The sequence below is a fragment of the Octopus bimaculoides genome, chromosome 5, assembly GCF_046866305.1.
Source record: "Octopus bimaculoides isolate indiv1 chromosome 5, ASM4686630v1, whole genome shotgun sequence".
NCBI classification, from domain to species: domain Eukaryota; kingdom Metazoa; phylum Mollusca; class Cephalopoda; order Octopoda; family Octopodidae; genus Octopus; species Octopus bimaculoides.
In genome coordinates, this window is record NC_142932.1 from 89,127,565 (window position 1) to 89,155,057 (window position 27,493).

At 35.3% G+C, this 27,493-nt stretch overlaps 1 protein-coding gene across 1 annotated transcript in view; it reads right to left on the reverse strand.

Annotated features, from left to right (window-relative positions):
* Positions 1-27,493, reverse strand: part of LOC106869143 (rap1 GTPase-GDP dissociation stimulator 1-B) — a 95,634-nt gene that overhangs the window by 21,625 nt on the left and 46,516 nt on the right. Inside the window, exons 3-9 of the mRNA XM_014914719.3 lie at positions 14,532-14,660; positions 12,281-12,406; positions 10,485-10,631; positions 8,109-8,237; positions 5,869-5,994; positions 2,115-2,258; positions 983-1,114 (exon numbers count right to left, since the gene is read on the reverse strand). Coding sequence (XP_014770205.2) covers positions 983-1,114; positions 2,115-2,258; positions 5,869-5,994; positions 8,109-8,237; positions 10,485-10,631; positions 12,281-12,406; positions 14,532-14,660 — 933 coding nt within the window. The remainder of the gene's footprint in view (positions 1-982; positions 1,115-2,114; positions 2,259-5,868; positions 5,995-8,108; positions 8,238-10,484; positions 10,632-12,280; positions 12,407-14,531; positions 14,661-27,493) is intronic.

The window sequence follows — 27,493 nt, forward strand, 5'->3', positions numbered from 1 at the left end:
AGCAGAATTATTAATGCCGCTCCCCCAATGAAGAGGATTGTTCTGCAAGAGCCATGTGCTGGCACCATGTAAAAAGCACCTGCGCCAGCATCATATAACAGAACCCATGCCAGCACCATGTAAAAGCACCCATGCCAGTGCCATATAAGAAGTACCCAGCACACTCTGTAAAGTGGTTGGTGTTATGAAGGGCATTCAGCAGTAGAAATCAAGGCAAATCAGACTGGAACCTGGTGCAGCTGTCCTGCTTGTTAGCTCTGGTTAACCCATCCAACCCATGCCAGCATGGGTTGGATGATGATGATGATGATGATAATGGTGATGATGTCAGTGAGAATATGTACCAGATCTTCAAGGAAAGCTGCTTATGATAGACTGGCATCTTATCTTGGAAGAGATTTAACACTTATTCACCTCACATAGGAATCAGAGTTAAGCACCAGTCCTTAAAAATCCCTCGTAGCTAAAGCAACAATGTTCATACAGGCTGTGTTGTTTGTTTGCAGTTCACCACAAAAGCACATCATGGGGCCTTTTGACATGTCTTGACAGGTTGCCCAATCTTTGGAAAAAAAAAAGGTGCATTCAAATGGTGTTCTTTGTTTCCAGTTCTCTACCAAACTATATCTGGGTTGTTTGTTGTTTGATACAATAGGGGAAACAGATGAGTGTTAATGCCTGGAAGGTCATAAAGTCATAAAAAACTCTGCCCAAACATAGTTTTGTCTTATCAATGTGAGCATGGGAAAGTAGAAATTAGAACAATGATGATGGTAATACATCACTTGTTATGTGTGCAATAAAACAATCACTAGTTTACTACACTGTTTCATTTTAACTAGTTTCAGTCATTCCATTGTGGTCATGTTGATGCAGCATCTTCAAAAGGAGACATTTGCATATAATTCTTATTCTCTGATGGGATAATGAATAAAATAACAGCAATAAAAATTACATCAAATTTAAAAATAAAATGACTGACCATTTCTAGCAAAGTTGCCAATTGCAAGAGCTCCTGATATTTGTAAATATTCATTATTTCCTTCGAGCCAACTCACAGATTCAGCATATACTGCCCCTTTACCCTTTTTGAAAAGGACTTCCATACTTTTGTCTGGAATTCACAGAAAGGTTAGAAATAAATATACAAAAAATAGGTAAATAAATAAATAAAGACAAGTGGTCAGTCAATGAAAAAATGTTGTACTTGTGTGTCCATGTATTTTGGTTACAGCTTGTATGAATACATCATTAAAAACTGAAGAAAAAAACCAAAAAACCAAACATGATACACATCATACTTAGCCACAAACTGCAAGTAATAATATATTACAAAACCACCAGAATGAAAAATCTCCGGGCAACAAAGGGTTACTCTTTCAAAGTGAAGAGGAGACTGTAAAATGCTTGTGTACAAAGTGTGACACTGCAGGGTAAAAAATCTTGAATAACAGGATTTGCAAAGTCAACAAAGGAATGAAGTGAGTATGATTTGCTGGGTGTATAATGTTTTAGTATGAATGATGGAGTACAAATAAATTGAGAGAAAACTGGATAAAAGAGAAATCAGATGTAGTGTGCAAGAGAGAAGACATATATAAGATAAAGCAGTGAAAACTGATCTCAAGACACTGTGCCTCATGAAGGTGATGTTGCCAATCATTATAGTCATGAAAGACCATGATTGGTACGCTCAGTGCTGGAGAAGATCTGCCCACCTGTACAAGCATTGTGTAATGTATGTTAAAATGGTGGCAGTGATGGAAACTACAGTCTCTTTGCTCTCTGACTTCTTGTTTAGTTTCCATCTAGCTCCCAGACAACAACAAATTCACTCTTTAGACTTGAATCAAGAATCTTTTGCTAATCAGGTAAGCATGCTATCATTAACAGACATACTACCATTTACCAGGTATGTAAAAGATACGTAATTCAATTTGCAGCAGTGGTTTCAATGTCATTCTTAGATTTGAAATTCTTATTTTACAAAGGCCCAACATTTTATGTGTGTGTGCGTGCACATCTATGTACATGTGAATGTAGAAAGAAATTAGAAGCAAAATATAACCCAATATGTTATGGACAATTTTAGTTCTTAATCTTACTAATCTTACCTCCTGTTAAAAGTAAAACAATTAAATCTGAAGATGTCTTTAAGAATTGTTGGTTAGTTTCTTCTTTTTCTTCAAGACTTGAATGGATTGAGTCGATCAAATGGTCGCACAGAAAGCTTTCAGCAAGTTTCAGTTTGATTTTATCTGAAACAAAAGATTCCAGAACAATTACTAATTTTCTCTGAACTTCTCTTTTACATTTTTTTTATAACAGAAACATAAAACTCAAGATTTAACAAGAAATGAAGGAGCCTCTAAATGGGTACCTGAACCTGATGGAAATAGCAATAAAAATGCCTTCAAATCACACCATTATCCTCTTCAAGAAAGAAAGGACAAATTTGGTAATGTAGTACTAAATACATTATGTCACACTCGCCAAACTCATTAAGAGGTATTTGAACTTGGCATTGCATGTTTAGAAAATATTCATTAATTATCTGAATTAATGGTTCTTAAGCAGTGCACACTGGGATGCTGTGAGGTATAATTAGGTGAAGAATGAAAATAAAAAAATATTTAAAAAAAAAGAAAACTATAAACTGAAATTCTAAATATAATGTCTTAATATAACACAAAATACACACAACAAACAAAACTCAGAGTGGGATGTAAAGGTGTGTTGGAAAAGAAATCAAACTTTTATTTTCTATTTTTCTGCTATCAAATTTTTTGATGCCAACCCATATAAGATTGTCTTTGCTTCTCTGATACAAACTTCCTGTTTTAAAGTGATCTGAATTAAAATCTTCCATCAAAATATGTTATTAAATTCTTCATTATATGAAAAATTAATTGAAACAAAGGCAGTGTATTCCAACAGAAATATGGTATAAAAAAAAAAAACCAAACACATAATTATTGGATTCTTAAGCCATTTATAAAAAAAAAAAAAAAAAAAAAAACATCTAAAATTATTTGAAGAATAATTGGTTTGTATGTCCAGTGATCATGGACATAAAGAAAAAAGATCAAGCATGTAGAGTTTGTGATTTTCTGCACTCACTAACATTAAATTCAAGAAAACAACAACAACAATTTCATTACATTGAAGATGAAATGAGGGGATGTTAATTTGAATATATGTAAGTAGAACACAACACCAAAAAACATCAAGCTCATGTTTCTTATTAATAACTACTTTGTTTATTAAGTCATTATTTCATCACCAATTTATTGGATGATGAATTAGTAACGATATAATAAATTTTCTTCAGTCTTCATATTCATAAGCTAAAATATAACTTTATTTTAATATATATATTCTCACTGTATGCACAAAGTTTTGCCAAATTGTTTTTATTTACTTTATACCTTTTGTTGCCATTTCTGTTGAAATACACTTTGTTTTAACTAATGTAGAATTTGATAAAATAATTGTCATTCTTAAGGTGGTGTTTGGAACATACATGAAATTGTGATGGAAAGTTTTAATTTTGTACCACAGAATCCAAGGCAGTTTCAGGTGGGTTAGCATCAAAAGGATTAAAGTGTACATCAAGTAAAAATAACTTAGAAATCAGTTCTAAATCAACAACTTAGTATAGGTCCTTGCGAAAGAAATCAATTTAATAATTCATTGCAGTAGATATGCAGTGCTTTTTATGAGTCACTTTCTAACATATCCTAGAAAGATAAGAAGTAGAGCCAAGCTCTATGTGAGTTAGCTTTACCTGCTTACAAAAGACTTAACTAAATACCTTACAAAAGACATAATACTACATGACATTTTACCCACCACTTCACAGATTTTGCCAATTTACTGCCCTGATATAATACTGATCTCTAACTTAGGGACAAGGACTCAAATTTTGTGGGGAGAATGTAATCAATTATATTGACTTCAGTACTTGATTGGTGTTTATTTCATCTACCCTGGAAAGATGAATGGCAAAGTCAACTCTGGCAAGATTTGAACTCAGAATGTAAAAGTACACAACTAAATGCCACATATTTTGCCCATCAGTCTACTGATTCTGTTTTTTTTTTCTTTTTTTTTCTTTTAAATTTAGCATTTAGTGCTGGGTTGAAATCCTCTTCTGAGAAGGTCTCATTTAATTAAAACCCTGAAACAAACATATTTTGTAGACATTCAAGAAGACCTGGGATGAGGTGGAGAAGCACGACCTTTGGACGTTGGGCCTCATCGAGGCGATGACAAGTGACCAAGACCCTTGGAGATATACTGTGCTTGAGAAGACCCAGCAAACCAAGTGAGACCGTAACTGTGACCTAGGCCAGTGCAGCATAACTGGCCCATTTAAGAGTACCCTTCAATCATTGGGCAATAAACTGCGCTTGCAAAGACCTGTTGAGGCAAGTGAAGCCATTGTCATGGCTGATGACAGTGCCACCTGACTGGCACCCATGCCAATGGGATGTAAAAAGCACCATTTGAGCGTGGTCATTGCCAGTGCTGCTTGACTGGCTCCCGTGCTGGTGGCACATAGAAAGCACCATTCAAGCATGGTCGAAACCATGCCAGATCGGATTGGAGCCTGGTGCAGCCTTCTGGCTTGCCAGCCCTCAGTCAAACCGTCCAACCCATGCCAGCATGGAAAGCAGATGTTAAACAATGACGACGATGATTATTTAATTTCAATACCATAATTTTGTAAAATAAAGCTACAGTGAGTTGAATGAATCCAACTTTATGCCTGTACTTATTTGTTGTTTATGTTCAGATTAACCTTATTTCAGCATACCTACAATCTAAGATGTTCCAGCCACAACACATCTCACCTTATTTTCAGACATGGTATATCTAGGACCACATTATCTTATATGTCCTTTACCTTTTTAGGATAGTAGGGAGTGACTTCAGGGAAGTTTGGCTAATTCTATTGGGTTGAATCACTAAGTTGGGGCTCCCTTGTTGGTTTGTGATGATGGTAGTGTTGTTATTGGTGACATTTGTATAGTTAATGGCAATTATGGTGTTTGGGTTGCTGTTCATCAGGTCAAACCTGATCAAACAGATCTGTGGTGAAAGTCATTCCAGCTGTGACCATTCAGTTTTCTATTCAAACATACTCTGTCTAGGACTACATCATATGCTGTGTCATTCCTTATTTTAAAGATAGTATGGTGAGATTTAAGAGAGATTTGGCTGCTATTTCTAACAGGCTATTTCTAACCTCATGGATCCTTCTTTACTGACTCATGGGATACTAATTTCATTGACCCAAGTGTGGTACTAAACCAATTCTGCCAATCTTTTACCTTAATGATTAACAATTTTCCACATTATCATGAGGCTAAAAATTTGAAAAAAATGGGTACATTTGAATAAGTAAACCCAAAATCTGGTACTGATTTTAGTAAACTTCTGAAATGACAGGAAATGTCTATCCCAGCAAAATTTGACTTCAGAACGAAGCAGAATGTTGTAAAAAAAAATTTAGAGAAGTATTCCATTATTTCTCATCAAATCAACGATGGAGCTTCAGTGTGATTGCTCAGCCTACTAGAAATAGCAGCCAAATTCCTTTTGATCATATATCTCTAACGATACATTAACAATGTTGTCTGAAATATATAAGAAAACAGGATGGTCTTGATTAGAAATATCCACGAACACAAGTTTGCTCAACCAGATCTGACTAGGAGCAAAGCAACAATAATAATAGTAATCGTTTTTCTACTACTCACTCCCCCAACTTGTGTTAATTTCAATTACAATAGTTGAATGTTCAGGATTCAAAATACTGGGTAAGGAGGGGAGTAAATATCAAAGGAAAAGATTAAAACTTACCATTCTCAGCTAAATTACACAACAAGTCCAGAACTGCATCTTGTGCACTGTTGCCTTTTGATGATTGCATAAAATCTAACACCGATTCATAAGCACCACAGGATGCAATTTTTTCACGCCCAAATTCTAGAAATAGGAGACATCATACGTTATCAGGAAAAGGTTTTAAAATGTTAACTTCAGAATAACATTTCCTAAGATTGGCACAAGGCCTCAGATTTAAGGGGAGAAGTATTGTGAATTAAACAGATACTCCAGTCTTTACTTGGTATTTATTTTATCAATAAGGGTAGGATAAAGGGGAAATTTAATTCATAAACATCAAATCATCATCATTGTCATCAGGATGGTTTTAACGTCCACTTTTTCATGTTTGCATGGGTCAAACAGAATTCGTTGAGGCAGATTTTCTATGGTTCGATGCTCCTTCCATTGCTAGCTCTCACCTGTATCCAGGCAAGATAATTATTCCCTAGCCAGAATATAGCTAGGATACATTTTTGTTTACATAGAATGTGCAATATGTCAAGACATGATAAGAAGCCCAAACATGCTTTTGCCATTGAATGCTGTGTGAATCAGAAGTTTATATAAATGTAAAGTCCTGAGGCGATTTTAAGGGTTGGTGCTTAGCTACAAATCCTTTGCATTAGATATGAGAGATAAGTTTTCTATAAATTTTTAATTTGTCTAAATATCTACAAGTATATACTAGCTCTAAAATAGAAAACAGTTTGAGATAATAACTCCAAGACAGAACACTAGGTCTGACAATCAAAAAATTACAAGTTAAAGGAGAGTATTGTAGTTCACTTGAAGCATTGTGTATTGTTTGTAAAGAATAAAAAGTTTTGAATAGTACAACAATGCACTATAGAACAAAAAATGAACTATATACCTGTTGTAATTTAGTGGCCATACTGAAGCACTGCTTTGAAGGGTTTTAGTCAAACAAATCAACCCTAGGAATTACTTTTTTAAAGCCTAGTACTTATTCTATCAGTCTCTCTTGCTGAATCACTAAGTTATGGGAAAGTAAACACACCAACACTGGTGACGGGGGAGGACAAACACAGTCACACACACACACACATATGACGAGCTTCTTTCAGTTTCTGTCTACCAAATCCATTCACAAGACTTTGGTTGGCCCAAGGCTTTAGTAGAAGACACTTGCCCAAGGTGCCACACAGTGAGACTGAACCCAGAACCATGTGGTTGGGAAACAAGCTTCTTACTACACAGCCATGCCTATGCCTATATATATATATATATATATATATATATATATATATATATATAATCCAAGAGAGTTAGGGATTGAACCATGTGTATCCTGGTTTATAGAATAGGAATACTGTATCTTTGCTTATATGAAATGCAATATACTGGTCTAGTAACCAAGTTATGTTGCAAATACTGAACTGTCCAGTGATTTCATATAAATGATGTGAAGCAAATTTCCTATCATACAGCCAATATATTTATATGAATTTATGGTTCACATGATGATGTTGGTAATGATGATGATCATCATCATTTTGGACAATGGTCACTAAATGATGATGATGATGAACAAAGCCCCTGATGATGTGTGAACCATAAATTCATATAAACATATTGGCTGTATGATAAGAAGTTCGCTTCCCCACCACATGGTTTTAGGCTCATGAAGCCTACACATGAAGCTGTGTAGGATCATGGGCAAGTGTCTTCTACTACAGCCTTGAGCTGACCAATGCTTGTGAGTGGATTTGGTAGATGGAAGCTGAAAGAAGCCCAACCCTTTATGTGTGTGTGTGTGTGTTACTGTCTCCTTACCATGCCATCTCGTAATAGTTGTAAATGAGTGTCACTGCCATGCAAGCGGTGATCTTCATTTCCACTCTTCTGTGAAAACATGTCTAGTTATGGGGAAATATTACCTTACTTAGAAACAGGTGAGGGTTAGCAACAGGAAAGGAAAATCTGCCTCAATAAATTCTGTCTGATTCATATGCAAGTATGGAAAAGCTGACATTAATGATGATGTGTGACTAAACAAAATGGCATCAAGAAGGGTATCAAGTTATAAAACACTGCCTCAAAATTCCTATCCAACCCATGTTAGTAAGGAAAAGGGATATGAAAACAATGATGATGATGATATAGTATATTACATAAGAAAATTATACAGTTAAATAATAAGAATATGAAAATTTAATGTCTTCCTTCCCATTCCAGAAAAAATTGTCACTCACCTGTTTCTGCTAAGCTATCAAGTGCCAACAGAACCATATATGGTAATCCTTCTTCATCTGTGTAGTTTTTTAGATAATCTTGTAATATATCCAAGGCACCATTTTCAAGTGCTTTCTTTTGGAGCAAATCTGAATAAAAAAAAAATTAAGAAATGAAATATTTAACAATAAAGTAGAAAGGATAGTTTTAGGAGAGTTGTTTATTATGACTGATACAGAAATAAAGGAAGTGAGTGTAGGAGAGATATGAATGGAAGGAAAAAAAGAAAGAAAAAGAAAAACATGAAGAAGAAGGAATAAAGAAAAATCTCAGAAATAATTAAATAAGAAAACAAATAAAGAATATGTTTTCTAATTTTTTAATCAAGAGATACAGGCACTGTCTATGATTTCGTAGAGGGCCTCAGTCACCAGTAGGAGAGAGGGAGGGAGAAAGGTATCCTCAAACCAAAGATCTTGTCTAAATACTTGCAACAAAGTGAACTCCAATAAAAGTACTCAAGATGCTGGGTAGTGGTGGATTAAGTCTCTTATCCATAGAAATTAAAACAAATGCAAGTAAAAGGGAATAAACTAAAAAAGAAAAAACAAAATCAAAAAAGGAGGAACAGTAGGCGAAACAGGTATGGTTAAGAAGTTAACTGAGCAATCATATGGTTCTAAATTTGATGCCACTGCATGGGTCTTGAGTCAGCCTTGTGAGTGGAATTGTGTAGACAGCAACTGTGTGGAAAGCCACTGGATGGATTATACTTGGTCTTGGATAGTAGACCAGTTTGACATCACCACCTAGTCCTTGGTACTTTTAGCAAAGTCCACTCTGTTAGAAGCATTTAGAATGTCTTTGGTCTGAGAATAATTCAATTTGAGCATGGTGTTTCTTACTTCTGTGCCACAAACAAGAGTTATGGTTTCTTTTTGTGTTTCCATCTCCTGTCTCAAAGAGAAAGGTACTAATAGAAGAGAAAGAGAAAAAGAGAGAGGAGAAAGGAGAAAGAAAAATTGAGGAAAATAAAAGTAAAAGGCAAGTAAAATAGAAGAAAAGGAGGAAGATGATGAGAAGAAAAAGACAAAAGGTTTTATTAATTGTTGTTTAGCCCAGGTTGGCCCTGGTAATACAAATTTAGGACCCATAAATATTTCACCAAATGATAAGATATAATCCATAAATTTTCTATTTACTAAGTCTGATGCATAGAACTTGTGTTTATTACATGTAATCCATCGATTGTCTACTTGGTATGATTCACAGATCTAAAATTTATTATGTATGGTTCACTTGTTCAGCTAAAAATTCATTTGTTGTGATCAACATAATCAGTGTTAACTAGGTATGATCCCTAGAACTATTGTTTACCAGATGTGGCCAGTAAATCCATTGTTTACTATGTCTGATCCACAAATCCAGTGATTTCTAGATGTGATCCACAAGTTCACTGTTCAATCGATGCCAACTTTTTATTGTTTGAACAGCATTCAAGCTATGACCATCACAGTATTTTTATTGGATATAGTGTATCTAGGATTACATAATCTCAAAGGATATAGTATATCTAAGATTACATTCTCTAAAAGAATGCAGCATATATTTGGATAAAGTATTATCAAGGATTACACCATCTGAAAGGCAGTGAACTGGCAGAGTTCTTAGAGCACCGAATGGAATACCTTGCAGTATTTGTTCTGATGTTTGTTCTGGTTTTCTGAACTATGAGTTCAAATCCAGCCTAGTTCAACTTTGTCAATAAAATAGTCACAATCTAGGATGGTGGACTGTGAAACTGTTACAGTGTTGGACAAAATGCCTTGCAGTATCTCCATCAACTCTTCACTTCTGAATGGAAATCCTATGAAGACACAGGTGTCAAGCTGTATTGGTCTTTAAAAAAAACAATAAACAATAACTTTTCCCTTAAACAACAAAGATATAGAAAACTTGCATGCATGAGTAAATGCTAGTCTTCTGCAGCCCCACCCCCAATCTTTGTTCAGGTCTGTACATTTAGGTACAAATAGATAGTTAACCTCAACATCATACAATGTGCCCTTCCTTCATTAAGAAGGGAGGCTGTCATTTTAAGCAGATCTGGCTGCTATTCATAGTAGGTTAGCAACTGCATTGAAACTGTCCTTATTTCATGTTATTTTTTGTTGTTTTTTTTAAAATCCAGGTCAATCCTGATGCTACACATCTATGTTTAAGTGTTTCATCTATGGCCTTCTTTTATTTAGAACTACATTATCTGATGTATCCTTCTGATTTAAAAATTTCAGGATGTGTAGCGGATCCCTTGTTGACCTAAAGGAACCTTTACACAGTCAACAAGAGAAGGTGTGCTAGAAAGGAGCGTTAAGATCTCTGATATTTTGACTTACTGTGTGTGTTGGTGATGTTGAGCAAGAGGCCGCAAGCCACTGTACGCAGTTTGCCTATCTCACCACCTTTGTTGTTGTTGATCTCTCGCATCAGGTCCAGCAAAGACTTCAACCCATCAGTGGCATCTACACAATTTCGGGCATTGTCTGATAAAAGCAGAGAAAGAAAAAGAAAAAGAAAAACATTATTATTAGACTAAGAAACTATTATTATTATTATTATTATTGTTGTTATTAAGGTGGCAAGCTGGCTGAATCATTAGCACAATGAACAAAAATAAATTGCAGGCCCTGTGCCTATTATGATGATGATGATGATGATGGTTGTTGTCATCGTCATCATCATCATTGTTATTATCATTAAAGTAGCGAGGTGGCAGAATTGTTAGCACATCAGACAAAATGCTTAGTGAGTAGCATTTTTTCTGGAGCAACGTGAAATAAAGTGTCTTGCTCAAGAACACAACCCACTGCCTCATGGTGCAGGCCTGATGCTCTAACCACTAAGCCAAGTGCCTTCACAGCTGGAAGCTGTATCAGAAGACATTTGCCCAAAGTGCAACACAGTGGGATCAAACTCAGAACGACATAGTTGTGATGCAAGCTTGTCAACTACAGAATCATGCCAATCCTTTATCTTGTTTCAGTCATTAGACTGTGGCCATGCTGGGGCACCACCTTGAAGAATTTTTAGTTGAATGAACTGACTGCAGTATTTTTATTTTAAAGCCTGGTACTTATTCTATCAGTCACTTTTGCTGAACTGCTAAGTTACAGGGAAGTAAACACATCAACACTGGTTGCGAAGCAGTGGTGGGGGACAAACACACACACAAGCATGATGGGCTTCTTTCAGTTTCCATCTACGAAATCCACTCACAAGGCTTTGGCTGGCCTAAGGCTATATAGTTGAAGATGCCCAAGGTGCCATGCAGTGGCACTGAACTAGAAACCATGTGCTTGGAAAGCAAGCTTCTTAACCACACAACCACATCTGCACCTGTACACTTATTCTTGGTATATAAATCCTGTTAAATTCCCTTCCATGCCTTTCTGAACTGCAGTTGAGTTTGACCGGCAAGTTAAAATATGAAGACATTGAGAGCAAGAGGTATCAGCTGTTTGAACAATTTCAAAAACTATTATTAGGAATAAAATTATATGTTGCAGACGACTGAAAAGAAATTGCATCATCAAGAAGCAGGTTAGTTGTGTTGGTTAAAGTGTTAAATATGATAAAATAAGGTTTTATGACTGCAGCCTTTGCTTTATTGTTGTATTATCATTGTTTTTTGTTATTATTTTGTTGCTGTTATTGTTGTTAGTACTGCTGTTGTTGTTTATCCTCAGGTCATCTTTGATTCAGAAGACCTACAATCAAAGGAGATCTAGTTGTGCATATCTCATCTTTTATTGAGATATAATGTATCTAGAACTACTTCATCAAATGCATTCATCCATTTTAAGATAGTGGGATGCAATCTGAGAGATATTCAGAATGACTGAATGAATAAACGGGTGGATGAATGCTTAACTGAATGAATAAATGAGTGAATAAAGCAATGAATGAATGAATGAATGGATATAGGAATAAATTAATGGTTATTGGATGACTAAATTAATGAATAACTGAATATATGAATGGGTAAATCCATGAATGGGTGAGGAAGGAATGAATGAATGAATGTTGGAATAAATGGATAAACGAATTGATGAATGACCAAATAAATTAGTTGAATGACTGAAAAATTGAATAAATGAATTACAACAAAGTACAAATTTCAGAAGGACTTTACCATTTTCGTAACATATGTTGCCTAGGGCTCTGCAAGCTTGAACAGCTTTATTTGTATCTGAACTCTGTAGCATTTTCACTAATACTGGAACCATATCACCATCTACAAATGGCTGCCGTAAAGATTCTTTAAGAGAAAAGATAAAAAAAAAGAGAACAGTTAAATGCTTAATAGCTAGTATAAAGTGAGATTTGTAATTAAAAACACGAGAAAATGATTTAATTTTTTTTTGTTTCAAAAAGTTAAAATTTATAAAGAGATTATGTATACTCAAACGTGAGAGAAAAAAAAAAACCTCACAACAAAACATAAAATACAAGACAATGTTTAAAATCTTTTACTGAGAGTTGAGAAGAATTCTGTTTTGCTGATGGAAGTATCTGGATAATCCAACAATTACAAAGTAACTTGATTCAGTGTCTATTTGGTAATATTATATATGTGGTATTTAGTCAATACTTGTTAATTCAGGATTACATTGGTCATCATTGCTTATTATTATTATTGTTGTTATTGAAAATGGTGGATGACAGAATTGATAGTAGATTCCCAAACAAAAACCCTTACAATATTTAGTTAAACTCAGAAAGGTCAGCTTTGCTTTTCATGTTTCTGGGATTGATAAGATAAATATCAATGAAAGGTTGGGAGGTGGATTTAACCAAGTCTAACCCTTTTCCAAAATATGCTGTCAACAACAACACTGCCACCCCACCAACATGTTTCTCCCTAGGGCATAGGTTTGATGGATCTCATCAATTGTTGCATTCTGTGCATTATTTGGCAAACAAAGCAACAGAGAGAACTGGCCAACTTTATTGTGTATATCTTAATCACTATTATTGTTATTTGAGTCTAGATCGTAGAATCAGAGTTCAGTGGGTGAAATGCATTGCAGTATTCAGTTAGATCCTTTTACATGCTAAATTCTGGGTTCACATTTCAGCAAGGTCAACCTTGCCTTGTATCCATTTAAGCTCAATGAAATTAGTAGCAGCAGTCAGAGTAATGGGGTCAGTTTAATTAACCAATCCTTTTGCTAAAATACCTGGAGTTGTTCCTATGAAAGAAATTTTTATTCATCATCATTATCATTAATTTAATGTTAACTTTTCCATACTTGCATGGGTCAAACAAATTTCAGTGAAGTAAATTTTTCAATAGCTGGATGATCTCTTTGTCACCAAACAAATGAAACTGCTTACATGATGGTAATACTTGCTTACAACTATCACATGATGTCAACATAAGGAAACACAAACACACACACATACATAACACATGTCCAAGGTGCCATGCAGTGAGACTGAACCTGAAACTATATGGTTGGGAAGTGAATTTCTTAACCACACAGCCATGCTTGTACCTGAGTGGTAAGAATGGTAGAATATTCAACAGAATGTTTTGTGGTACTTAGTTACATTTCTATGTTCTGAGTGTAAATCTGGCCAGGGTTGGTGACTTTACCTTCCTTCATTCTAGGATTGGGAAGGTAAGTAGCAGAAGTACAACTGGACTGGGAGCAGATACCAGGAAACTAATCCAGTATATTCTCCTGCAAAATACCCTGAAACATGACAATAGCTTGGCCAGGGGCTGCACCAGGTTCCATAGTTTGTTTAAGCTTGGTTTCTATGGCTGGATGCCCTTCCTAACGCCAACCACTTTACAGAGTGTACTTGGTGCTTATTATATGGCACCAGTACTAGTGATTTTTATGTGGCACAAGCACTCACACCAATGCTTTTTACGTGAAATCTTCGTTTTAGGATCTCCCATCTTAAAAAATGGAAAGGACACATTAACCCATTTTTTTTACCATGTATCAGTTGAAATACTCTGCTTAGTTAATTTTAAAAAATAATGAAGAATTTAATTAAGTAACTTTATCAATATCAAACGGGTATTTAGAACATAATTAGCATGAAATTTTGACATAAGGTTTTTAATTTGGATCATTTTAAATGTGGTACTCTGTATCATAGAGCCATGAGCAGTCTCAGGTGGGTTGGTATCAAAATACCTCCAAAAAGATAATAGGGTCACAACAGGAACTTTTGATAAACAGCTCAATTAGGATTTACTAGCACCAACAAAGCCTCAGTTACAGAAGTGAGGAAAAGAGATGGTTTGACATTCATGCAAGAGCAATGATTTTATAAAGAAAGCAAGAAATAAAAAAAAGCTGAGAGATGAATTCAGGTTGCTGAGAGCAACCTGAATTTGAAGATTTGACAGAAATTATACTTACCAATTTTGGCCAACTCTGCGATGATGTTAGCAACTTTCTGATGAGGACCATTTTCTGTCTTCATTAGCTGGTTGAATTCTTCAATTAATTCTGTTAGAGGTTGGTCTGCGGAAATGTTATCAATATTTTCTAAAAAAGACAATACATACATATCTACATAAATATATATATATATATACATATACACACATATATATGTTGTATGTGTGTGTGCATACGAGAGAGAGAGAGAGAGAGTGAGTGAGTGTGTGTATAAGCACAAGAATAGCTGTGTGGCTAAGAAGTTTGCTTTACAACCATATGGTTTCAAGTTCAGTCCAACTGCACAGGATCTTGGGCAAGTGCTTTCCACAACAACTCTGAGCTGACCAATGTTTTATGAGTGGATTTGGTTGACAGAAAGTGTACAAAGTCCAGAGTGAGTGTGTGTGTGTGTGTGTGTGTGTGTGTGTGTGTGTGTGTGTGTGTGTGTGTGTGTGTGTGTGTGTGTGTGTGTGTGTGTGTGTGTGTGTGTGTGTGTTGTTGTTGTTGTTGTGAGCATGTTCATTTGTATTTCTAAAAATTATTGATCTATGGCATTTCCCTATCAATGAATCACATATCTCTCTGTTTTTTGAATATGAGTAGAATGAAAAACCCCCTTTATTTGAAAAATAAATAAGAATTAGCAATGATAAGGGTACCTGGCTGTAAAAACTGCCTAGTTTTTCTACAACTTACACTTTCTACATCAAAGCATAACTTCTTGCTTTTTGAGATCAAAATAGTCCATATATTTATTGATTGTATAGTCAATTGTATTTTTCTATAGGGGCTATCTAATTTTCATAAATCATGCTATTCTCCTATTGAACATCCTTGTAAGATATTTTTAAAGCAAGATTTGTGAATGAATCTCACAAGTTTTCTGATTTTATTGATGATGCATGAAACATAGATTTCATTACCAATAACATATAAACTTGTGATCATAATCAATGCTCTTCCATATTTCATCATCATAGCTGCATCACCAGTAACACAAACCACCACCTGTTTGTTTCTGAATTCCTCGAACAATTTCAACAGCAGTTTTACATATAGAGGTCCAGAATTCTTCACTATGCCCAAATTCCAGAATGTTCCATCACTTTTATGTGCACTAATATTCAAATACTGGCATTTGTTTAGTGATGTGTGTATTCATCTAAGGGGAAACTAAATCTTGATCCTGTTTTTAGTTGACTGGTAATTTAAGAGCATAAGTGTCCTATTTTATTATACTGCAAATGGAAAAGATGTGATGAATCTTTTTTTGATGCCTCATCACTACTATTTATCTCTTTGCAGCTTCTACTGATCATTCTCACCCACTCTTCTAAATGTGAGTAGCCATGTAGTTCTTCTACAAGAATCTCCTATCCCTCCTCCTCTCATACCTTAACCCCTTATCTCTTAGCATAAAGCCAACCATCCCTCAAGGTTTGTAGTCTTGTGAGCTGCATGGCAACCTCACTAACTAGTAAAAAGTGGTTGGCATAAGGAAGGGCATCCAGCTATAAAACCCATGCCAAAGCAGACATTGGAGCACAATAAGGTCCTTGAATCCATTGGATCCTATCATACTATCCAACCCATGCCAGCATGTAATATGAATGTCAAATGATGATGATGATGATCAAAGTATAGCCTTTATCTCTCAAAGACTTCTGATTAACTCATTGTTGATATAAAATTAATAGCAATTCAAAACAGCACAATTATTTTAATGATTAATTCTTTGCATGTCTCTTGCTGATAGGGTTGTCACTTGTCACTAACTTGTTGCAGCAGTTTCCTCAATTATATACTTGAAGAGAAGATAACCACTCTGAAATGCATGCATCCACCAGTCTGATTAGAGAGTACTGCAAACTGACTTGATGTGTTTACACCTATTTGTCTACAGTGAGAAATTTTCTCCATGACAAAATACAGTGAATCTGTAGCACTGGCACTGGTGTCACATAAAAAGCATCTCATACACTCTGTAAAGTGGTTGATATTAAGAAGAGCATCCAGCCAAAGAAACCATGCCAGAACAGACAATGGAGCATGATACACCCACTGGCCTTACCAGCTCCCATCAACTCATGCCAGTATGGAAATGGAAAACAGATGTTAAATGATGATGATGATGAATATGTGTGTGTGTGTGTATACATACACAAAAGTATAACAAACTTTACAAGCTTCTTAGCTGTTGTTCCAGTAAGAGGATGGCATCAGTTATTTCTCTTCCAAGTACAAACTTAAATTGCATCTGATCTAAGCGAGTTTTCTTCTCAATTAACAGTGAACTCTTTCAGCTACTTTTGTAACTTAATTCATCCATGTGATGCCTCTGCAGTTGCTCCTTCCTGCAGAATTTCCTTTGCAAAATGGTAGCAGTTAACAATGGTATTGTAATGCTAGTCACTGGGGATGATACAACCCTGTACTACTTGGATCACTATAATACAGGTGACCAGTGTATGTCTTACTTTGCTAGATATTTTAGCGTCTGCCACATGCACTGAGTATCTGGTAGCTTTCACACTTCAACAACTGTGATGCACAAAACGTGTTAACAATTCTAAGGAATGCTTCAGCCAAGGTTGAGTTGTTTCTCGGTCAAAGCAAACTGAATACATTACCATCAATGAAGATGAAAGCTACCAGCTAATTTGTTCCAAGAATGGCACACAACTCAAGAAAGTTAGTGATTTCAAGACCTTGGATCCTATGTTGTTGGCAGTAAGAAAAACTTCCTTACATGCAAGGGACCAACTTTAAGTGCTTGTAACAAGCTTCCAAAACATCTGACAATCATGTATTTTAAAGTCACTAACATTTACTTTCTTCAGTGCAGAGAACATTCTTCTCTATAGAGCTGAAATCTGGACTATGAAGAAAGAGTTCCAGGTCACATTGATGGTACCAACACTAGACTTCACAAGAGGGCTCAAAACATCTCATGGTATAAACAGAAAACCAAAGAGGAGATTTATGGACATATTCTGTCCATCTAACAATTATTGCTCAATGCAGAGTAGACTTTGTTAGTCAATGCTGAACAATTGGTCATATCAGTTGTTATATTTTGGAGACTTCCTTATATCTGGAAGGCTCTTTTGAACTAAAAGTTCAGCAATTTCAGATGATAAAAGAGACAAAAGAAAATATGCTGTGGAAATTGTACACCACACCTAAAAATGCATACAAGAATATGTTTCAGAGCTAAAAAAAACATTGAGAGTGGTGTACCAATGGTAGTAGGAATTATTTCAAAAGAAATGAATCTAAAATAGAAATTAACTTACTTTTTGGGCAGACCACACACATACATCATAGGTACATTTTGTTGCTGTTTAAGTTTTAAGCCAGCTCTAGTTAAGCAGCTTTACAACAACAAAAACAACATCCAAAAGTATCCTTCTTTAAGATGGCATAGTTGATTTGAGGGAGAATTGGGTGCTATTTTTAGCAGGTCAAGTGACCACAAAGAGGTTGGCTTGTATATATACATATAGTGTCCATGCCACTTCTATACCTTAATACTAATTTAATTTCAACCATTACATGTGCAGAATACAAGTTAAAGCTTTCTTTTCACTGTTTGTCTTATACTTGGGGTTTAAGAACCTTTCATATTGCATTAAAAAAATATCTTTTTAGCAAGAAAATAGGGTAGCATAAAGGTAGTCACCTCATAAATAACTGAAAAAGGAAGAAGGTGCTCATCTAATGTTTAATCAATTTAAATATTTCAGTCGCTTCAAATCATTTCAGTCATAAAAAGAAGAACCAGTAAAATCAAATGTCATTGTTGTGGTTCAGCTCCAAACCAACATTGATTAACCAAACCTATGAGCAAACTGCATTCCAGCCATACTATCCTGCCTTTTTAGGTGTAAGTGGGACTATGTTATCTAATGTGTCTGGGCCTTGTATAAAGCAGGGTATGTGATTTCAGGGAAATCTGGCTGTTATTTCTAGCATGTTGAGAGACCATATAGAGGCTACCTTGTTGATTTGTGAGAGTGTCATTGTTGAAGTAGTAGGTGGAGTTGCTATGGCAACTATTGTGAAAGAGTCTAATTAAAGAGAAAAAAGAAATGAAAAATCAATGCTGCTGTTGATTATTATTGTCATTATGATTTTGAATAATGTAAGAATGATTATATTAATACTAAAAGATGATGACGATGATGATGATGGTGATGTTGATGGTCTTAGAAGTTATGAAATTGATGAAGACAATGAAAGTTATGACAGTGATTGTAATGATGACAAAGATGATGCTTATGATGATGATGGTAATGAAGAAAGTAATAATGATAATGATGGTAATGAAGAAAGTAATAACAATGATAGTGATAATGTGGATGGTGATGGTGGTATTGCTAAATAACCTGGAGATAATCAATTGTTGCCTGAGCCAGATATCACTAGCCTGTCTTACTTTGACACAATCTTACATTGTCTACTTAATCAAAAACACTAATTGTCTAAAGTGATCTGCCAATTCATTTCACATTTTCAATTGTTTCTACCCAGCTGCATGCACTGCTCCACCCCTCATAGATAAAAAGGGTGCAGTAACAATAGTAGTTGTAGCAGACATTCAGAGAGAAAACAATTGTACCAAGTTCAAATCTGGGAACATATTTCAGAATGCTTCAGAGCAGAACCCATTTTTTTCCTTTCTACACTGCATCAACTTATCAAGTTGTCAACAATTGGGATTTGGGAAATTATAGAGATAGTGATAAACTAGTTTTCAAGTGGAGATTTCTCTCTCATCAACATTACATCTTTAAAATGAAGTTAAATACCAGTTCACAAGAACTCCTAAGGCTTTAGATGACATTCTTTTACTAGTTTCAATCCTTAGACTATGACCAAGCTGGAGTATCATCATTAAAGTAATAGTTGATAATGTTGATCCTTGTATCTGTAGACTTTTACTTGAAGAAAGGAAAGGTAAATCTGGGTGGGATATGAATTCATAATGTAAAAGAATGTGACAAATTTATTGTTTCTACTCCAAAACCTGAGATTTAACTGCTATTTCTAGCAGGATGAGTAACCACATAGAGCAGTATTTCTGAACCTAGAGTGCTAAATTTCATTTCACAAGTTGCAGGGAATTCAAATTCAACTTCACCTGCTTAAGGAGGGGTTTTGAACTAATAAAAAGATTGGGGAACACTTAGATAGAGGTACACTTATTGGTCATTGCAGTTTATCATTGCAGATGTAATAGAAACACAGAAAAATGAGACACTCACTTGGCATGCTAAATTAATTCATTGTTTCTTGGTTTTTTGCTTTCTTTTGTATATTAAGGAAAAAAAAAAAAAAAAAAAAGTTCAATGTTTTGCAGAAAGTTGGAATTATCTAGAGTACAACAATGTTAGATTTATATATCACCAGCATCATTTATTCCTTTTTTAATATTCTGGCTTTACTTAGGTAGGATTTTGGTACAGTACACGGTCTCTCAAAAAAGGCACCTGGTTTAGTGGTTAGGGTATTCGGATCATGGTTGTAGGGTCGTGAGTTTGATTCCTAGTGGTGCATTGTGTCCCTCAACAAAATGCTTTATTTTATGTTGTTCCAGTCCATTCAGCTGATAAAAACGAGTAGTACCTGTAATGCAAAGAGTCAGCCTTGTCACATTCTGTGTCACACTGAATCTCCCTGAGACCTAAGTTAAGGGTACATGTGTCTTTGGAGCACTCAGCTGCTTACATGTTAATTTCACAAGCAAGCTGTTCTGCTGATCGGATCAACTGGAACACTCATTGTCATAACCGACAGGGTGCCAATTTTTTTATATTGTCTCTCATCTTGATCTTTTGTCTGCTTATTTGTGAGGTTCAACATCTTAGGATATAATTTCACCACCTTTTGGCTTACTTGGTGCTTTCCATGTACAAGCAGATGAGCCATCAAGGACACTTTTACATGACTTCTTACCATGCTAGAAATAGTAACCTAATCTCTCACAAATCACACCCTACCAGTACAGTCCTACATATACAAAAATCAAGATGATCATGTTTGCAACAGCTTTGATCACGCATCTGCTTAATCAGAGCTGACTTGAGGCGAGAAAAATGTGTAGCTGATTGCAATTTTTCACCCACCATTTGCAGTAAGCTATTATCAAGAGGTAAAGTAATGAAGATGATGTAATAATTATGCATACATGTAATAATAATAATTGTTTCTAATTTAGGTACAAGGTGGGCGATTTTGAAGGGCGGCAGTCAGTTGACTGGTACATTATTTTATTGATTTTAGGAGTATGAAAGGTAAAGTTGACTCTGGCAAGATTTGAACTTGGAATGCAATACTCTAATGCTTCAACCAATCTACCACTCTTAAGTATGTAGTACTTAGTTTAATACCTTATCTAATATACTAGATCTGACATAATTTATTGCATATGCCCCTCTACAAACTGCTTTGTGTCTACTTATAAAAGTATATAAGATTTTAACTATAAACCCCATTGCAATACTTGACAATCTTATAAAATTAGCCTTGGTCCTAGTTAAAAGAAATCACTGCCACCATCATCATTATTATTGTATTTGATACTACTACTACTATAGTATGGAGGAGGATTAGCAGACACAATAGAGAACCAGTAAATGTGTCATTCAATATTTAATTACATTAACTCCTGGCTTAAAAAAAAAGGTACTAGTTATGTATTGGGAGTAAATTCAGTTGGTTGTAACCGCCCCGTAAAATTTCTCATTGAGTCAATTTAAGAAATCAATATTATTAGTAGCCATAGTTCGACCACACCCACTTCTTTTTAACCCTTTTATTATTAAAGAAGAAATCAATATCACCAGACAAATGAACATTGCATGGCTTGTGAAGTAAGATTAGAGTCGTTTGGTCAGCTTTGTAATTGTAGACATTCTATACTAGTATGGAGTACATCATCCTAGAAATTTAGGACTTCAGCTATTCTGCAAATAAAGCAACTGACATAGAGACTCTTCACCAGCTGTAAAGATAATGTAGCTTCAAATGGTTATCTTTGATTTTAAAGTCAAATGTTTTCTTTAATAAAGTGATTACACTTGTGGACAGGAAATATAAATGAAATACATGTATGGTGTTTACAAATAAAGTGAGTTGGCACAAATAATTAAGCTCTACATATAACAAGTTTAGTGTTTCGCTACTCTGCTTTCAAACCCTGACAGAGCAACTCTGTCTTTCATCCTTAACTTTATCTGAAAATTTTTTAGTCTGTCTAACTATTACTACTGCTGTAGGAAACTCTACAATTCTAACTCATCACACTTCTTTAATCAGTATAAATCCCTATTAATATTATGTGTACATGTGTACGTGCATGTGTACTGTCCTATTCACCTCTTCTAAACACAATTATATTCATTTTTGTTATGGCCTACTTGGGTGGTAGATTTAACTATTGCCCAGTTTAACACCACCAACTGGCACCTTATTTTCTTATGCAGAATTCATTATGCTGCAAGCATTTGGGCCAGGTATCCATTTTGCAGATACCTTCCTCTCTCTCTCCTGCCAGTTTTGAAGTCCCTGTAAAGGGTCAAGAGTACTGCCTTCCCTCAAAGATAAAAAAGAAAAATTAAAACTAATATTACATGTCCTTCCTCAATGAAGAACAACAGATGTCTGCGTTATTTAGAAGACAAGAGATCAAACTAAATGTTGTTCTATATTCCAAGATCAAATCCTTTCAGAGTTGGTTTTGTAATTTATCATTCTAAGAGTAGATAAAAATAAGTTTCAGAGAAGTCTTACCATAAATTCAAATGACTATATGTACTTCTCTTCTACAAATTTGTGGATTTGTGTCAACAAGAGAATTTGAAACATTTTCTAACCAATTCAGAATGATTCTTGAGACTATCCTTGCCTATACTTGTCATTTACTAAGTTCCAATTATTTTCCTTTTTTTCTTTGTTAGACTGCACAATAAATGTAAGTATTCCAAGTTTTTCATTGGGATATTAATAATAAGTAAGAAATTAAAGCAATTTACATGTTTTGACTGATTAAAGAATAGCCCACATGGATGAATGTATGGGAACAGCACACACGGATGAATGTATAGAGGCGACCAGCTGAGAGGTTAGTAATTTGTATCCTCTCTTCATTAAAATCTTTAAAAATCTATGTACACTGTTGATTTGACAAGCAATTTGTTAGCTTGCAGTAACATGTCCAATTCTTTTGGAAAGATGTTTATAACTGACCAGTCTCCCATTCCTTTAGCACTGTGGAAATTGGAGGTAACCACTAGTCCTTGTAGATTAATGTGACTGATAAAAGAATTAGTAGATTAACAAAACTAAAGATGCAGATGCAGGAACATGGGCAACGAGACAGAGTGAAATGAATACGAAAGCAGGTTCATCTCGTGGACAAGCATTAAGTTGATAAGTTCTGGGAAGTAGAGTCCATTGTAAAAATAGCAGGGTATATCCCAGTGATCACAGTAGGATGGGTGGTGGTAGAGGTGGTAGAAGTGGGTAACATGTCCCACACAAATGCTGAATGTCCACAGCTAGAAAGCTGACCAAAAAAACTTCAACTTTACTTCACAAGCCTGACAAGTTATATTGATTTTCTTTAATAAGCAAAGGGTCACTGGGGAGGAAGGTTAACAACTAACCAGTTGTTCTTGATTGTGAACAACGGAGATGGTAGCACAAACAGGAAGGATACTGCTGTAAAACTTCTAATCAATTTCATGAATAAGAAATTTGGGAATTACAAAGAGTTGTTGAATAACTGTGGTTAGCTCTGCTTAAGCTTTTCTTTCATTACTAAGATTACATTAGGCAGTTAAAAAAGAAAATCCCCCAAAACTACTGTATTTGATGGTGTACAAGATGCATTGGCACATTAAATGTACCCCAAGTTCAGCAATGCATATGCAGAAGATAAAGATTTTAGTGAGTTAAAGCTTTTGCATATAGGATCTGGCTGTGGTTAATATTTTTTGAGACATATTTTAAAACAGAAAGCACGTCAAACATGCCACTGAAAACAGTACATTTGTTCAAGTGGTCTCCATTCTAAATAGGTAACTTTGTTGTGGGAGCTTTAGAGACTAAATTAGAATATGGCACTATTACATAGAGGCTACTTTATTGGATTGGGTGCTTCTAATTTTAAAGATTTGGACATTATACTGAGTAAGTTGTCAATCCCATCCTCAACTATGATCAAGTTGATCCATGATGAAAGGTATTCTAAGATTATATAACTGTTGTTGTTATTGCTCAGCCTCAGGTCAGTTCTAATCCAGCAGAGCTACGAAACTGTACCAGAAAACTATATTATTTAATGTGTCCGTCCTTTTTAAGATGGTAGGGTGTGAACAGAGAAAGATTTAGCTTCTAGTTTTAGCAGACTGAATTACCATCTGGAAGCTTCCTTGTTGACTTGTACTGAGTTTCTTAATTAGCTCTTGGTTTCCATTTCAGAGCAGTAAAACGTTTTTGTATAGGTCAAAAGACGTTGAGTGATTATACAGAAGCTCTTGCATTGGTTTGACTGATCAGAGAAGTTGTTACAGGTGACTTCTAACATCAATGTAATATTTTCAGAGTGACATTTTATTCAGAATAGTGTTAGGGGAATTAGTCATAATCAAATTATCTTTAATATTAAAAGTGAATGAAGTACATTGTGTTAATGCCAAATTGCATAATGCTATTTCATGTGTCATTTAAAGAGGTTGACGCCTTCTTCTGCTTGCCATTAAAAAACAATGAGCTCATTATACTTAGGCATGTCAACATTGCCTAAAGTTGAAAGATTTGATTGTGTGTGTGATCTGGTTTTATTTGTAAAATCTCTAACAAATAAAGAGTTGATTTCCAACTGAGAAGAGTCTTTCAATGGATTTTAGGCAGCATCAACAAGACAGTCATGTATATATGTAGATGCACACAGATGTGAGTTGAGTATGAATGCATAGCATGTGTATGAATATGGTTGTCTATATGCAGAAAGGAATAGAAATAAGAAAATACATAGATACTCTACTCTTTTACTTGTTTCAGTCATTTGACTGCGGCCATGCTGGAGCACCGCCTTTAGTCGAGCAAATCAACCCCAGGACTTGTTCTTTGTAAGCCTAGTACTTATTCTATAGGTCTTTTTTGCTGAAACGCTAAGTTACGGGGACATAAACACACCAGCATCGGTTGTCAAGCGATGTTGGGGGGGACAAACACAGACACACAAACATATACATACACATACATATATATATACATATATACGACGGGCTTCTTTCAATTTCCGTCTACCAAATCCACTTACAAGGCTTTAGTTGGCCTGAGGCTATAGTAGAAGACACTTGCCCAAAGTGCCACATACTCAAATATATATCACATTGCATGTTCATTGGAGGTTTTCAATGTGATATATTTATATTCTCAGATGGTTAACTACATCTGTTGTTGACTGGTCGACACACTAACAAGTGCTACCATTAATCCCCATCCATATCCATACCAGTAATGGTGGTGTTGATATGGAGGATAGCTCAAACCCTAACTGAATATTATCAAGTCCAGGCAGCTTTAACTGGCCTTAATGTTTGTGGCCTTTGGCTATGGAACAGATAGTAGCTTCCATCTTGCAGTGAGTTGGCAACTGACAGGAAGTAATGGGTTCAATTATCTAGAGCAACTTCAGAGGAGGCTGACTAAACATGCAAAGTGCAAGCTGAAACAGTTACAGCTACATATCAGATTTTATCATTGTATAATGATAGTTCAGACAGGTCTAGAAAGGATGAATAGAAAATCTTTGTTGAGATTTGAATGAGGTAACAAATAATAAAATTATTTTCTGCACCACAAAGCTCTTTGCATCCAACTCTTACACTGCCAAGCTTTGTATTGTTTATTTACCTCTGCTCCATAAGCCTACTTACTGCCTTTCACTACCCTACACTTTATATGACTGCTTCATTTCAGATAGTATCCATTATTTCACTACACACACACACACACACACACACACACACTTGACAGTTGCCACATTTTAAACAAGAACCCTTCACCTCACAACACTGCCTCATGATTCCTTTCAATGAATTGAAGCCCATCACTTCAGTACACTTACAAAAAATGACTTCATTTCAGAGAGAGCTCTTTGCTTCCTCATGATTGGTTTAAAGCCATTCATTTTACTACACTTATGACAGAGGTCAGTTTTACTTCAGACATAGCCCTCCACTTCACTACACTTTCATGTAGCTGCTTCAATTAAGACAGAGCCCTTCATTTCCCTTCACTTACAGGTGACTGCTTCATGTCACAGATCTTCCCTTCATTATACATCAACATAAATGCTTCCTTTCAAACAAAGCCCAAAACTTTCACATCACTGCTTTACTTCAGACAGAGCCCTACACTTCTCATTTCAGACAGAACCTTACACTTTCTGCACTTTGACATGACTGCATCATTTCATGCATAGCCCTTCACTCCATAACACTTTCAGATAGAGCCCTACACTTCCTTATAACTTGTTCATTTCATGTAAAGCCCAACAATTTTATTATATGACTTCTTAGTTTCAGTCAGATCCCTTCACAGAACTGCTTTGTTTCAATAAATTGAAGTAAACTGAGAAGCAAAATTAAAACACAATAAGGTCTGAAGAATGACCAACCTAAATATTTTGTATAACATTTTTTCCAGAGCATTATTTACAATAATAACACCAATGCTAGCAACAACTTTGATGATATTCCTACTTCCATTTGGTACCAGATAGAATGAAATCACTTCTGACAAAATGAACATATATCCAGCATATGAACATGAAATATATTAACATATTGGAATATGAGTCAAACAATTTTAACACTGGAGCTCTGTGAAAGACTGATAGAATTACTTAATATTTCATATGAGCTATAGTTAGGTATGTAATGCTGTTTGGAGCCTTACCACCACTACAAACAATAACATCATGAGCCAATGAGAGAGCCTCTGCATGGTTTCTCAATCTACAAAATACAGCAGCTAAATCTTCCTCAAATCACACACTGTCTTGGAGAAGGATATGTTGGATAATGTGGTCCTGGGTTCTCTGTACATAGGTAAAAAATGGGAAGGTCACAGATGGAATGCCTTTGATCCTAGGTCTGCTTAACCAGGGCTGAATAGGGACCCAACAATGACATGATTAGGGTGCCAATGAGAGAGTGTCAATGTGTTGTTAATACTGGTAGTGCTATCTGTCCAAGTGGGAATCGCTTTTTCTTCGAAGTATGACACAAGTTTCACTTTTGATCTTGACAGTTCCTTATTATTCAAATTCAAACTGTTGAACATTTATTTGGAAATATTGCACAGTGCACCTGTATCCAGTTTGATTTTCACTGGTTTCTTGTTGATTAATAAAGTCTCATACCAGTCTTCATCATCTTCGTTGGTGGTCATCTGTCCAATGAATAATTCTTCAAATTCTTCAATTTCTTCAGAATTGCCAACAGTATGAACATTTTTGTGTTTTCTCTCTCTAGTGTCTTGTCTGTCATGCCTAGATGGTAGTCTAGTTTTACACATGCTGGAAAAATGATGTTTACCATTACATTTGTCACAAACTTTTCCTGCAGCTGGACACTTTAGCAGGTTTGTAACCACATTGTCTACACTGAGGGTATTCTTTTGTTCTACTTTTATGTTAATACTTTCTTCTTGGACCTCTACTGGCATTGATTTCTTTAGATATGGTTGACTGTTTATCATTAAGAACTTTCAATTGTTGTGCACTGATTTCTGTAGCTCCACACATCTGATCATGTTCTCTCAATAACCGTATTCTGAGGCTATCACTAAGAATCCTCACAGACAATTCTGTTTTTAATGAGCCCATCATTCAATGTCCCAAACTCACAAGTTCTAGATTT